Here is a 15,083-nt window from a genome sequence, read left to right on the forward strand (position 1 = left end):
GATCGATCGACGGATTTTCCTTCGATCAACAAAAAACTTAGAAAACTGATGGGGAAGGTCCCCATAGGCTAACATTGTAGCTAGGTAGGTTTAAAGTGGCAAAGTTTTCAAAGTAGTCAAAGTTTTTTTTAAGAGACAGTACTTCGACTATCGAATAGTCGAACGATTTTTAGTTCGAATCGTTCGAATCGAAGTCAGAGTCGTAGTCGAAGGTCGTAGTAGCCTATTCGATGGTCGAAGTACCCAAAAAAAAACTTTGAAATTCGAAGTTTTTTTACTTCTAATCCTTCACTCAAGCTTAGTAAATGTGCCCTTATATGTTCCATCTTGCGCAAACCTACTCCAGCTTACTTAAATACAGTAAGCGCACCATGGGATAAATGTGTGTGTGTGGGGGTTATGCAGGGTCCACTCAGTGTATGCTCCCCTGGCCAAAAATAGTGACAGCCTCCCATTGTGTACTTGTGTATAGTTGGTGGGCTGCAATTTTGATCTATGTAAGCACCTCAGAATGGGGGTCTAAGCTTCCCCATTACCCCAACTAATTCACCCCATAGCCTCATCCGCATGTCACAAAGAAAGGGGAATGTGCACCCTCTGTGATCACCCTTCAGGGTGGGACATCAACACTCATCTCACTAAACTGTTTTGCTGTTTTTTTTCCATTGATATAATTTACTTTAATTTTGTCATCCAAATCAAACATTGAGTTTGCCAAAAAAACATCAGTGTGAGGTGCTGAAAATAGATTAAATATTGTTACTGCTGTGACAGGCCGAGGCAGTGATGGACTGTGAGCGATTTCTGCACGTTGCAGAACAGTGATTTTAACATTTTAAAGGAGAACTAAACCCTAAAAATGAATATGGTTAAAGATGCCATATTCTACATACTGAACTTATTGCACCAGCCTAAAGTTTCAGCTTCTCAATAGCAGCAATGATCCAGGATTTCAAACTTGTCACAAGGGGGTCACCATCTTGGAAAGTGTCTGTGACGCTCACATGCTCAGTGGGCTCTGAGCAGCTGTTGAGAAGCTAAGCTTAGGGGTAGTTGCAAATTATCAAACAGAAAATGAGGTTTGTATGTAATATAAGCTGATGCTAGTTGGCTGATTATTATATTCTGATGCTAGTTGCACTGGTTGCTGTGCTGCCATGTAGCAATTATCTGTGTTAATTACTAATCAGTCTTATATTATGACATTTCTATTCTATGTGTACTGTATATTGTGAGTGGATCCCTAAGCTCAGTAAGTGACAGCAGCACAGAGCATGTGCAGTGAATCAGCAGAAAAGAAGATGGGGGGTCTACAGGGTCATATTTGGAGACACAGATCTTCACTGTTGAAGGGCTGTGGTTGCTTTTGGCTTGTACAGAAGCCCAAAACATAATGTACAACATTTCTAGCTACTTCTTTAGCTAGGCTTTAGTACTTTAGTTTAGTTCTATAGGGATTTGTAACCCAGCATCCCATAGGCAGACAAGACAGTTTAGCAACAATTTAAGGGCGACAATTAAACCCACCCCCTTCATTTAAGAGGATTCGAGACCATGCTGAGGGAGATTTAGATTTATTTAATAAAAAACTATGTATGTGTTGTTCTCACCATTTTGCCTATTGACCTACATTTGAGTCTGCTAATCCAAATACAAGAAAGAATCCACGCTTTTAAAGTCGTTTCTGTTGGGGAAGAAAGAGAGACCCAATTGTGAGAAACCAAATGGAGTGGTGGTACTGCACTGATCTCCCCTCTGTAAATAGATAGAGCTTTGGCCATGAAAGGGCTCTCTTGTGCCTTCAAACTGCCTTGCACTCCCCCCCCCTTGCCCTAGTCAGCTCAATAATATCCAAGCATCACTCCCATTGGGAAGAGACAAATTCAAGACTATATTACCTTTTAATTATGTAGAAGAACCTTATAATGTATTGTTTTAATTCAAACTTTATAGACCTCCCTCAATTGTTCAGATTATGTATTCACTTTTTTGGCCTTCTCTTCCACAATCACTAATATAACTGGAAACAACAATTTGCAATATTATACTGTATATCTCACAACCACCAATCCTTTACATCATGACATTAGCTACCACAGCATAAAACTGGCCCTAATGGCACAGACCTTCGAAGTTTCTCATCATTTTTCCCATATGTAATTTAAAGCCTCTTCCAAAGATACTGTATTTGGACTTGGTGTTAACCTTGTTGTATGGATTGTTCTGACACCCTCCCTCAACAAGGCAACAAATATAAGAAAATACATTTGCAGGATTTGCACCTCTTTGGAGGTTCTATGGCTTTCCAAGACAATTAATAAGTTACCCATATCACACCATCAAACCCTGTCCCTTTCTAGTGCTTTGATCCCCCTAGAAACCAACTCCACATTCCACTACCTTATTCTATTTGGATTGATTCTAAAACAAGGGTCTAAAAAGGGTGTTTTCTGTACTCACACAGGTATGTAATATGCTGCATTTAAGAGGTTGGACAACTATATTACACAAAAATTTTGGAATACACAGTTCCAGCAACATTGTACAATTTCCCTCTGGGCTGAGAAATTCCTAGCAGATGCAGAGAGATATATAATCCCTGTTATGTATCTACTGGAACATACCACTTGACAAGTGCCGTAGATATTGCCAACAGAGACAGATGTGACAGTAGGCAGCAAGGATTTTGAGGCTGAGGCCCATTTTATACCAGGAAAGAACAGAACAGAAAACCTCTTATGTACTTATGTGTTTAAAGGAGAGTTCCAAAATATGGGTAAATACTGAGCTTAATGCACCAACCAGCCTTAAAATGTAACATCTCAGTAACAGTAATGATACAGGGCTTTAAACTTGTCACAGGAGCTCACCATCTTGCATTTTGTTAGGAGTGTCAGTGACAAGCACATGCTCAGTGTGCTCTTGTCAGCTCTTGAGAATCAAAGCTTAGGGTCTGTCCCAAATCAGAAAGCAGAAAATTATATTTTCCTGAAATATAAGACGATGCTACAAGATTGATTATGAAATTCTGATGCTAATTGAACTGGTTTTTGAGCGAACATTATTAGAAGCTGAATTAATTACTAATCAGCTTCGTTTTGATTGTCTATTGAGATTTTCATTCATCCAGGTCATGATATACAGTATCTAGTACAGTTAAGTCTAAAGCAAATGGACCTGAATATGTCTCACCGTTCATCCAAGCCAAACTGAAGTTAAGAAGCTGATTGGATAAGTATTGAACGTTTTAAAGAATACTTAGAAAGTCCACTTGTTTTAAATGTAAATCTACTAGAGACTTTTATATCAAATATACTTTTATATGACTTTTATACTTGGTGTACAGTATATTGTGAGCCGGTCTCTAAGCTCATGTAACTGAAAGCAGCACAGAGCATGTGCAGGGAATTGGCAGAAAAGTGGATTATAAACTGCAGGAGACATATTTAAAGGCACAGATCTTACCTGTTAAAAGGCTGCGATTGCCTTGGACTTGTATAGAACTAAATATTGTACAGGTGTGGGACCTGTTATCCAGAATGCTCAGGATCTGGGGTTTTTCAGATAATGGATCTTTTCGTAATTTGAATATTTATACCTTAAGTCTACTAGAAAATCATATAAATAAGAGACTGGAATATGAAGAGGAAAGGTCCTGAATAGAAGGATCAGTAATTAAAAGTAACAATAACAATACATTTGTAGCCTTACAGAGTATTTGTTTTTTAGAAGGGGACAAAGAGTCAGAAGAAAAAGGCAAAGAGTCAGAAGAAAAAGGCAAATAACTATAAAAAATAAATAATGAAAACCAATTGAAAATTTGCTTAGTATTGGCCGTTCTATAACATAATAAAAGTTACCTTAAAGGTGAACCACCCCTTTAAATAAACCCAAAAGACTGGTTTTGCTTCCAATAAGGACTAATTACATCTTAGTTTGGATCAAGTACAAGCTACTGCTTTATTATTACAGAGAAAAAGGAAATCATTTTGAAAACTTTGGATTAAAGTGGAGTCTATGGGTAATAGCCTTTCTGTAAATGGCTATACAGATGGATAACAGATCCCATACCTATATTGCATTTCTGCCATATTTCTTTGTTAAGCTTTAGTTCTCCTATAATATTTATTGTACAGCTGTTACAGTGCAGGCTGGTCTTGCTGAATTTGCTCTTGCAATTTCACATGCTCATGTTCTCAGTTCCTCATATGAAACATTATTCCTTCAATCCCATTCTTTTTCTGAAATCAGAAGCCCTGGTCTTGCCTCAAGAAGACGTCTATTGATTTGTGGACAGGTTTTGGAAAGACTGATATTTCATTGGACTTATACTGACACAATAGAACCCAACATCCTTGTTCCATGTGTCTAGGTCAGAATCTTAGTCCTACAGACCTTGGTTATTTATTTTCATATCATTGGACCTATGACAAATCAAGCGAGGATTGCTAGAGGAATATTAATGCTGCTGGTTGTATATATTAATGAACTTTTAATTGATTCACCTAACTGTACAAAACATTCATATGCTTTATAAACATCAGTAAATCCCTCTCAGCAGCTGTGTTTCCCTGGATTTGTCTCAAAGGGGCTTCTGGCTAAATAGACAGCAGCCTGTGCGGAACCGAGAGGGTATTACTGGGACTGTAATAATGAAAAGGAAATAAATATTTTTTGCATGATTCCTATTGAAGGGTTTTTAACCCAAATATAATATTTTGTATGAAAGCAACTCAAATTCTAAGCAACTTTCTGATTTACATTAATTTCCAATGGTCAATAATTGTAAAAAGTATTTGTAAATGTAATCAGACTTTTCTTTCTCTTGCTTGTTTTGACTTCATATGCCATGAAACAGTGTTACAGTAACTGACAGAAAAAATAAAAATATAACTAACATACTGTTTCAAAAATATATTTGCTCACTATATATCTATATATATATATATATATCTATATATATATATATATATATCTATATATATATATATATATCTATATATATATATATATCTATATATATATATATATATCTATATATATATATATATCTATATATATATATATATCTATATATATATATATCTATATATATATATATATATATATATATATAGGCCATGATTTGCAACAAAGTTTCTCACATTCCACTGGTCCACATGAAAATGAAAATAAATTTTGTCTATGAAGATTCTCAATTATCCAGGTCATGATATACATTATCTAGTAGAATTAAGACAGGCAACTGGACATTTAGAGTTTTTCTTGAAAACTTTTCACCACTCATCCGACTTTCCTACCCTCAAGTGTTTAAATTTGGGGAATTCCTGACCAGTTCTTTCTTTTTAAGAAAAACTAAATGTCCTTTTGCCTTTGACTTAATCTTCCCATTTTATTTTAAACCCTGCCATTTTTGCAGCCAGTCATTTGGACTTTCCAACCAAAATTAAGACCATGTGGGAGGTATGCTGCTTAGGCTTCAGTCTAGCTGTTAAACCATGACATATTCTCAGCACTTCAGCTTCCCTAGAGCGATAACTACTTTCTGCCAACAATGACAGTTCCATTTAGCACTTTAGACATGACGACAAAGGCCGGAGAAGAAGATTCCAACCATAAAGTATATAGAGAAATAATCAGGGTCCCAAAGTTAAGTTATTAAACTCACCAAGGTGCACTGCCCTGAGCCTTCAGTTAGGGGAGCAGATCAAAACTGTATTATTGTAGAGCAGGCACTCGAAGAGTAGTCTTGGTAACAGACATGTAAAGGTTCAAAAGGTTTATTGGGTACACATGGAAGTAGCCTTACGCTTTTCATGTTTTATGAACACTTAATCACAGGTTCCCATCCATTAAATGCCTGTCCGTATACCTTCAGCACTGAGCCCTAGCCAGACCCAGTCACCAGAGCCTGTCTATGGACTAGACCTTCAGGGAGGTAGGGGTTGTCAGCATTCCCCTCCTTCTGAAATATTCATAAACTGGTTAATTTACAATAAAGGGGGCATGGATCATCGTATAGACTTGAGGAGCAGCAACAAAAGTGGTCTGTGATGGTACAAAAAAGGAAATCCGGTTGTAACGGAACTGGGTTGCCATTCTTGTGTGGGGTCACTATCTCAGCTATCTGGAAAACATTTGATGCCCCTGAAACAATAATTAGACCTCCTGTCTCTGTCAACTGAAGAAGCCAAACTAAAGTCTGAGATAACAGCAGAGACTTGGCTTCATCTAAATGTCAAGCATAGATATAAAAGTAAAATAACTACAGTTCCATTACATCCATTGTGTGTGTGTGTGTGTGTAACAAGCAAGCACTGCACTCTAATTATTATTATTTAGATCAACCTTTGAACTGAAGATCTTGCAATCAACTCAAGAAATCAGGGTGGTCTATGGATATGTATCCCATATAGAGTGGATTGCACCTTCCTAAAAATGTTTTCCTTCCACAGAGTTCAAAAGTCAATCATTAAAAGCTGAGCTGAACTTTCAACTGGGACAGCCATAAATCTTAAATAAGTGGTTTAGTGCATAAATGCAGGATAACGGGTATGTATACCAAGCAGATGTCATTCAAGTAGGCAATTTAAGAGAGAGAGAGGGGCCACAAGCAAAAGATGTAGCTGTGTCCAACACTCCTCTTTCCCGTTGAAGATGAAATACTCTCAAAATTTCCAGCACCCTCTGAGAAACAAAAGGCTAGTGGGAGTTGTAGTTTGACTTTAGCTGAACATTGCTACACAATATCTCTTGGCCATAAATACGACAAAAGTTGAGGGGTAACATCAAGGAGCAGAATGCATTATATTTCCTCATTAAACCCACATTGTCTTGGAGCATTCCTAATTACTTCATTACAAAACTAGGGGAGCAAGTTTCAGCAGTAAAGCTAAGGACTTATGTAAAATGTAGCAATAACTATATTCCTGCCTGCAGGGGAGAAAGAAAATGCCAATGCTACCAAACGCCAGTCAACAACAAAAACAAGGAGAAGCTTTGCTACAGGTCAAGAAGCTTCCGTACACTAATCACTATGGATCTAATTATGGTCAATTACAAGTAGCATGGTGGCCATACCCACCATTTCAGGTTAGGACACTGAATTTTCCATGGCAAAACGAGACAGACCTCTCCAACCTAGGAAAATCAAATAGACCATCCCAAATGAGTGAAAGTGCATGCGGCATTCCAGCTAAGGAACATTAAATGTACCGTGACAATCAACAGCAAACAGCAGGAGAATGAATACGCTTTTCCTTGTAAGGCATTTGTGCCCTCAAAATTAGGGAGAAATGTGCCCCTGGAAGTTGTTGAGAAGGTGACTTCCAATATCCTTATATTTTACAATAGGGGTACTTCATTCACAATGTAATTTACAGGTTAATCATGGCTCTTGTGTAGTATACAATATTACAGATTAGAAGCATCAACTGGAGTTACTGGCTGTTGGAAAAAATATGCTTGTTTGGAGATAGTGTGCTTTATTCTCAAGATAGCATGCTGTGCCTAAAATTAGTGAAGCTGTTGATAACTCAAGTGAAAGTTATACAAAAGCTATAGAACTCTGATGAAGTTCACAACTACATGATGGTACTTAATATCCAAAGGTATTATGGTCAATTGCATTTGATAAGAATCTATTCGTGCTCATAACCCCTTATTGTTGCGTAACTCCTGCTAATCTTAAACCTAGTTTTAGGCCTATCTGGGGGCCCGATGGCACCACATTAGATCCCTACCCATGGTTACCTTGCTGGAGGATCTTCCCGAAGTACTTGTTATGACTGGTGCAGTTCCACCGTCTGGACCTGAATTGGTACTGGCATTCACGTACTCCCAGTTTGGCACCTTTTGCCACCTCATTTACGATTTCTGGCTCAGTCCGACACAACTCATCCTGCTTGCCAGCCAGACGCTTGGTTTTCCTACAGATGCTGTTGGGGTCCATCACCAGGGGGCTGCCAACTGCCCTGCCAGATCATTAAACAAAGAGAAAAAGACAGTGTTTAACAGGAGATCAAAACCATTAAGCTCTGTACTACCACTGACAGCCGAAATCGAATTAATGCCAAAAGCTTGCAGATAACATAGTATATTATACAAAATATAAAATGGGAATAGGAGTTATTATGCAGAATGCTTGGGATTAGAGTTATCTGGTTAATAAATCATAATGTAGAGCACTGTGCTTTTAGGCTATATTTGCATGGCATAGATTCAATAGCTGACTGCCAGTATTATATTCCCTTGTATGGTGTATAATTCAGCAGGAACATCCCCAATGTTTTCTCATAGCTTGTACATAAAGATACCGCTAAACGATGTGTGTGTGAATGTGATAGAGACCTTAGACTGAAAGCTCCACCGCATCATGAACTAATCTATAAACTCTGTAAAGCACTAGTGACATACACTACCATTGCCTCACTTTCTCCCGTATTTAATTTGCAGCATTCCTTTCCCGCTTGCTCTTTGTGCAAAGCATGCCGATATTTTCTCTTTTTTTTTTCCAAACTTGGAAAATATACTTTCTGCAGAGCTGAGGCAGAAATCTTACAACTTACAGATGCTGCGGCTGTGATACCATCACAACATGAAACGGAAGCTTTCAGTGTTATATCTATATAATAGCTTGCAGCTAGGGTTGCTACCTGGCTGGTATTTTACCGGCCTGGCTGGTAAAAATGATGGCTGATCCCAATGTTATTAATAGGGAAAAAAGATTAATATATAGATAGGGCGGTGTTTTTTTCCAAAAAAGGTGGCAACCCTACTTGCAGCTAACATCATGTCTGCAGAGGCAATGGCACCATAGTCCTTATTATGCAGGACCCATCCATGGCACACTTGTCGCATTTCAGTGAAGGCACACTTTGCACCTTGATCTGCATCTGGTTCAATTGCATAGAGCAATTCTGTGGGCTGTCCAGATAATAGATCTCATACATGTTCTGTTGCACACCTCTGATATTGTACAGGCACTATCCCAACCATAGATATTGTTTGGGATCATCTTGCCAGCCTACTGTACAACCAGCTACAACCTTAATGGTCTCTTGTTAGTATTTGCTCTTCCTTCCCAAGGGCTGATCGGTCAAATACCACACTGAATGGTCACTTCATTTCATCCAATCAGCTTGAGTGACTAGAGTTCTTTGAGCTGAACAACTGCTACATGGGTGCAAGAACCATGGTTGTAGACTACAGTGAAACGCACTGGACCTTCCAAAGACATTGAAATATGTATTGGTGTCCAAAGCAACAATACTTAAGGGACTGCATTAGTGCTCTCTAGATCTAGACGAGCCCTGGCAATGCTCTAACACCCTTATGGAAAGTCTCTGACTGCACTCACACACCCTGGCCTTCCAAGAAGAATGACTCCCCGGTGAGATTGAGGTATCGGCCACCTCAATTCCAATATGGCACAAAGAAAACCGCTGGCACACAGGGTAATGCTGGCAGGGTGAACCCTTGCTTTAAGTTTATTGCAGCATGCAATGTTTCTGTGATAAACCCCTTTATCAAGCATGCGGTTTTCTTAATGCTCTGACACCCCACAGTACTGCTCAATAAAGACAAATTTTCACTACCTAAAAGATTTTAAATATTCCTTTATGTCTCACCCTCCTCCATTCTTTGTCTTAGTTGCTTGTCACCTTTTCTTCTAAAAAATGTGAACAAATTGCCTGATCCCTGAGGCGCCCACTGAAGATGACTGCTTCTGACAGATAAGCCAAAAGGGGAGTGAAGTGTTAAGCAGATATCATCTTGACCGCACTCCTGTGCAGCCGCACGTATTTAACCCAATCAGTGACTGAAGAGAGATTGAAATCTGAGGCCAGGTTCATTGCTACAAAGGAATTTCTTTAATTCGCGCCAGGGGCATCGAAGGGTGTTAACTAAAGCACCTTATTTTTCACTATGTCTGCACCTTCTGGCACATGTTTGTATTAATCAGTCACTAGAATTCTATGGCTGCCTCTGTTTTCCTTTTATTTATTTTTTTTTCTATATTTTTTCAGATTATTAAAAGGTAAGATGATGTTATGGGGCTTACAGTGCATTAACCCAAAGCAAGTAATTTTAATTTGTCTGTTTGCATGCCATTACCACTCAGGGCTCAGTCAGAAATTTACTGGACAGGCTTAATGGGGTGTTTCACGTTTAAGTAAACTTTTAGTATGTTATAGTAATTCTAAGCAACTTTCCAGCTGGTTTTCATTTTTTCTTTTTTTAAAGTTTTTGAATTATTTGCCTTCTTCTCTCTTTCTAGCTTTCAAATGAGGGTCAATGATCCCCATCTAAAAAAACAAGTGCTTTGTAAGACTTCGATTTATTAATATTGCTACTTTATATGCAGGCCCTCTCCTACTTATATGTCACTCTCTTATTCAAATTAGTCCATGGTTGCTAGGGTAATATGGATCCTAGTAACCAGATTGCAGAAGCTGCAAACTGGAGAGCTGCTGGATAAAAAAACTAAACAACTCAAAAACCACAAGTAATAAAAAATTTAAAACAATTGCAAAATGTCTCAGAATAGATGCATTTAGCTTTTTTCAATGGGGCTGTACTCACACAGGCGCGTGTAGGCACCGAACGCAGGTTGAGATGCAACATGCTGCATTTTTCCTGCGTTCGGCGCCCATACGCACCTGTGTGAGTACAGCCCCATTGAAAAAAGCTAAATGCGTCTATTCCTGCGCTCCCCTGCGGCTGAACGCTGAAAAACGGAACGCAGGGGAGCGCAGCTTCAACCGCTCGTCAGTAAGAGCCCTTAAACTGACCACTCATTTTGTGGGAATAAACCGACACAAACCCTTGGAGGTCTGCAGCCATGCAGTGCCTGGTTGCAATCAAACAGTAGCTGACAACATTGGCCTATAGCAATGCTAACCATTATGCCAAATGTGCAACCCAATCTTTGTTGCATCATAGTTAATGGTGTTTACACAAAAAAGTGCAGTTATCAAACCAGACAAATGAAGATCAGAAAACCATATTACAGGTATTATCCAGGATGTGTGGGGTTTTCTGCATAAGTGATCTCTCTGTAATATAGAGCCAGATGCTTTAAAGGGGTTGTTCACCTCCCAACACTTTTTTCAGTTCTGTTAGTTTCAGATAGTTTACCAGAAAAAAATTATTTTTCCAGTTACTTTATTTTTTTCTATGTGTGACTGTTTTTCTAATGTTGATGTAAAGTGTCTTTTTTTTACATTCGAAAGCAGCTCTGGGAAGGGGGGTCACCAACCCTGTAAACTGTTCTAAATTGATATATTTAGTTGATACATTTCTTAACTTTGTCCCTGCTGAGCAGAATCCCTGGGTTTTATTACAGGCAGCTGTTAGAATTGATACAATAGTTGCTAATATTCCAGAGATGCTGCTGAGAAATGTATCAACTAAATGTTGCAAAATCGTAACATTTTACAGTCTGCACCTGAATTACTGAGCTGCCAGACTCGAACACCAGACACACGAACATTAAACTTAGATTTTGGAAAAACTGTAAAAAAAAAAAAAAGTCTTTATTTCTGGTGAACAATCTGAAAACAATTGAACTGAAAAAAGTGTTTGGAAGGTGAACAATCCTTTAATGCTACTAATAAGCATTTAAAAATAAAAGCAAACCGAGAGGACTGGATTTCTGCAGCTTAGTTACTATGAAGTACGAGAGATGAGTAAAAAAATAGACCTTGGTCTGTCAAAAATCCTAATGTAGAGCTTTGCTAAGATATATGTATAAGATTTTTTTTAAATGTTCAGAAATGCTGATATCATGTGGGATTTTCCTCTGCCTTGGGCCATCTGCTCTGGAGTCTGGACCAAGGATTACATTTCAAATCGACTGTAGAAATATAAATGTAGGTGACACAACCCTGTGAGGAGCAAAAACACCCACATACTGGAGGCATCGGGAAGAGAAATATAACAGGCAGGAGTTAGCATGGAAACAGCTTGCACTGTCTGCAGCAGGCAAAGCAGCTTGATTTGTAATAGAATGTTATTGCCTTGAAGGGGTTGTTCACCTTCCAACAGTTTTCAGTTGATTTCACTAGAAATAGATGATTTTTCAATTACTTTCTACTTATTTGTGACTGTTTTTCTGATATTGAAGTTGAAAGCCTGTTGAAGTTGAAAGCCTGCTGAGCAGAATCCTTGAGTTTCATAAAAGGGGTTGTTCAGTTTTGCGTTAAATTTTAGTATGAAGCAGAGAGTGATATTTTGAGACAATTTGCAATTGGTTTTCATGTTTTATTATTTGTAGTTTTTGAGTTATTTAGATTTTTATTCAGCAGCTCTCCATTTTGCATTTTCAGCAGTCTGGTTGCTAGGATCCAAATTACCCTGACAACCATGCACTGATTGGAACAAGAGACTGGAATATGAATAGGAGAGGCCTGAATAGAAAGATGAGTAATAAAAAGTAGCAATAACAATACAATTGTTGCCTTACATAGCATATGTTCTATAGATGGGGTCAGTAACCCCCTATTTGAAAGCCAAAAGAGTCAGAAGAAGAAGAAGGCAAATAATTAAATAAGTATAAAAAAAATAATAAAAACCAATTGAAAAGTTGCTTAGAATTGTCAATTCTATAACAGTAAAAGTTACCGTAAAGGTGAAGCACCCCTTTAAAGTCAGCTGTTAGAATTGATAAAACAGTCTGTAACATCCCACAGATGCTGCTAAAAAATGTATTAATTAATGTAGAAATTTTTAACAGTTCTGCACCTTTATTTACTGAGCTGCCAGACTGAAACACTAGAGACAGGGACATACATTTTTAAACTTCAATTTTGAAAAACTGGTAAAAAAAAATAAAAAAGAAATTTCTGAAAACAACTAAACTGAAAACATTTTTGGAAGGTGAATAACCCCTTCAAAAACCCTCCAATTGATGTACTTTTTTCCTATGCGTTTGAGTATTATTGTGTTTCTATATTTTTCTTACTGCATGCTCCCCACTGCCACTGTGAGCCCCAAAATGAGCAACTAGCAGGAGCAACTGGCTGTACCAGGGAACCAGGAAGTGTGTCTAGTTGGTGATTTCCCTGTTTTAGCACAACTACCAAACAGAATGATTGTTTGCAGAAGGAAAAAAAATGTTATGCCAAGGGAGTATGCAACTAAACCATTTAAAAAATATGAGTATCAACTAGTGATTAGTGAAATGCTTTTTTTGTATCGTAACTTTTTGGACACTGCAACTTTTTTGTAACTAAATGGGTAGCTGTTGTTTGAAATGCAACTTTTTTTATGCTCTGGTGTTTTTTGACACGTTTCTTTTTTTTTTTTTTGATGCACAAAATTTGATGCACAAAACTAAATGCATGGCGAATATTTGTTGCAGTTTCGCAAAACTTTTTGCCCGTGGCAAAACGGGGAATTTGACCATTGCGAACTTTTTCGCTAATCACTAGTATTTACTGCAGTTTGAGTGCCTGTAGGAAGTCAGGAGAGTTCCCCTTTACAGTTTGAGCCAAATAGGGCATTGGCAGCAGGTGAAATTTTCTTCTTCTGCTAAACAGTCCACTTGACTCAAATAATTGCAATAGCCACCAAACACAGTTTCCAAAAACAAATTAAAATATTGTCGTGTTTGTCTCTGTTATCCTCTCTGCAACTAAATCAAGGCATGGAATCCTCATCCGTGAACTGCCCTTTGGTGCGTCTCACCTCAAAACAGTTAATTAGGGCAAACATTTTTGGGATTTTTTAAAGAAACAGTTTTGACAGGATTGCAGCAATTGTCCTGCAGGCACTATTTCTTCCCAGGAGACCACCTGTAAGAAAGTAATCCCACCTTGAGGGATATTTGTCTTGATGGGGGGAACTAGTCCTACAGACTCAGCGTAATGTGATCAGTGCCACCTAGGTTAAGTGCAGTGTCACCCAGCATCACCCACATGACATAACATTTAATGCCTTATTTATAAGTGTTCCAAATAGGGAAGTCAAAAGTGTTCTACAGAAATATATAGAATTTACATAAGAATGGTGAAATGTCACCAAATCCCTTTGAGTAGGAACATTTTGCTTTTTTAATCACATTTTCCATAAAATTCTTAATGAAGGACACAAAGTAATCTAAACAGACATGGACTAAAAGTGTAGGTTTATAAAAAATGATTTGGCTAAAAAGTGCTTTTATATGAAATCGGGCTTTTATATGAAATTTCGCAAAATGATGAACTACTAATGTCCTGATTTAGGCAAGACACAATTTTGGAACAACCACCTTTCAATTAGAGTTTTTTAGATAGTTCATCAGACTTCATCCAATCATGTTCTGTTTGTGACTTTCTCAAATATTGAAGTTTAAAGTTTCATTTTTAACCTTCTAATGTCTTTCTAAAGCAGCTCTGGGAGGCTGCTTTAAAAAGTTCTGATTTGATACATTTAGTTGATACATTTAGTTGATACATTTCAACTTTTCTTTGGCCCTGCCGCGCAGAATAATATTAGAGACATATTAGAGGCTAATAATAGAGACAGGAAAACTAGACTTTAAGCTTACATTTTCGAAAAACCATCAAAGATAAAACTTTGAAATGATTTGAAAAAAGTCTCTATTTCTGGTGAAAAATCTGAAACAAACTGAAAAAGTGAACAACCCCTTTAACTGGGACTGGTTGCTAAAGTTCTTTGCTCTAGCAACCAGGCAGTGTTGTTAACCTGTAGCAAAATTAATGAGGGCCCAACTAAATTACTACAATTTTACCTAATTACTAAATAGTTTACATACACCCTTTTTTCTAGATTTTTAGGCTTCTTACCCTGCAATTACTGAAAAAATAAATTCATACAGTTACAATATCTGTTACGTTCCCGGCCTGTGGGGCAGGGCAATATGGAAAGTAGTTAGGGTGCTGCTCAGAGATTGGGTGGTCTGGGGTCTGTAGCCCCACAGTATTTGGGAAGCAAGGGGTTATATTGCTTGTGCAAAACCCATAGCCAGAAAGGGAATAAATGCAGGAAAGTTGTCTGCCAGAGATAAAGTGCTCCGCTATATTAAAAACAATTTATTTTCTGGAGTTGGTTCCACTTCATTTGAATTTGCTCTTTGTTCT

General features: G+C 37.9%; 1 protein-coding gene across 1 annotated transcript in view; it reads right to left on the bottom strand.

Annotated features, from left to right (window-relative positions):
* Window positions 1-15,083, bottom strand: part of wnt6.L (Wnt family member 6 L homeolog) — a 41,361-nt gene that overhangs the window by 7,996 nt on the left and 18,282 nt on the right. The window contains exon 2 of the mRNA XM_018235721.2: window positions 7,753-7,973. Within this exon, the coding sequence (XP_018091210.1) occupies window positions 7,753-7,973 (221 nt within the window). The remainder of the gene's footprint in view (window positions 1-7,752; window positions 7,974-15,083) is intronic.

Source organism: Xenopus laevis, chromosome 9_10L (genome assembly GCF_017654675.1).
Source record: "Xenopus laevis strain J_2021 chromosome 9_10L, Xenopus_laevis_v10.1, whole genome shotgun sequence".
In the NCBI taxonomy this organism is placed as follows: Eukaryota; Metazoa; Chordata; class Amphibia; order Anura; family Pipidae; genus Xenopus; species Xenopus laevis.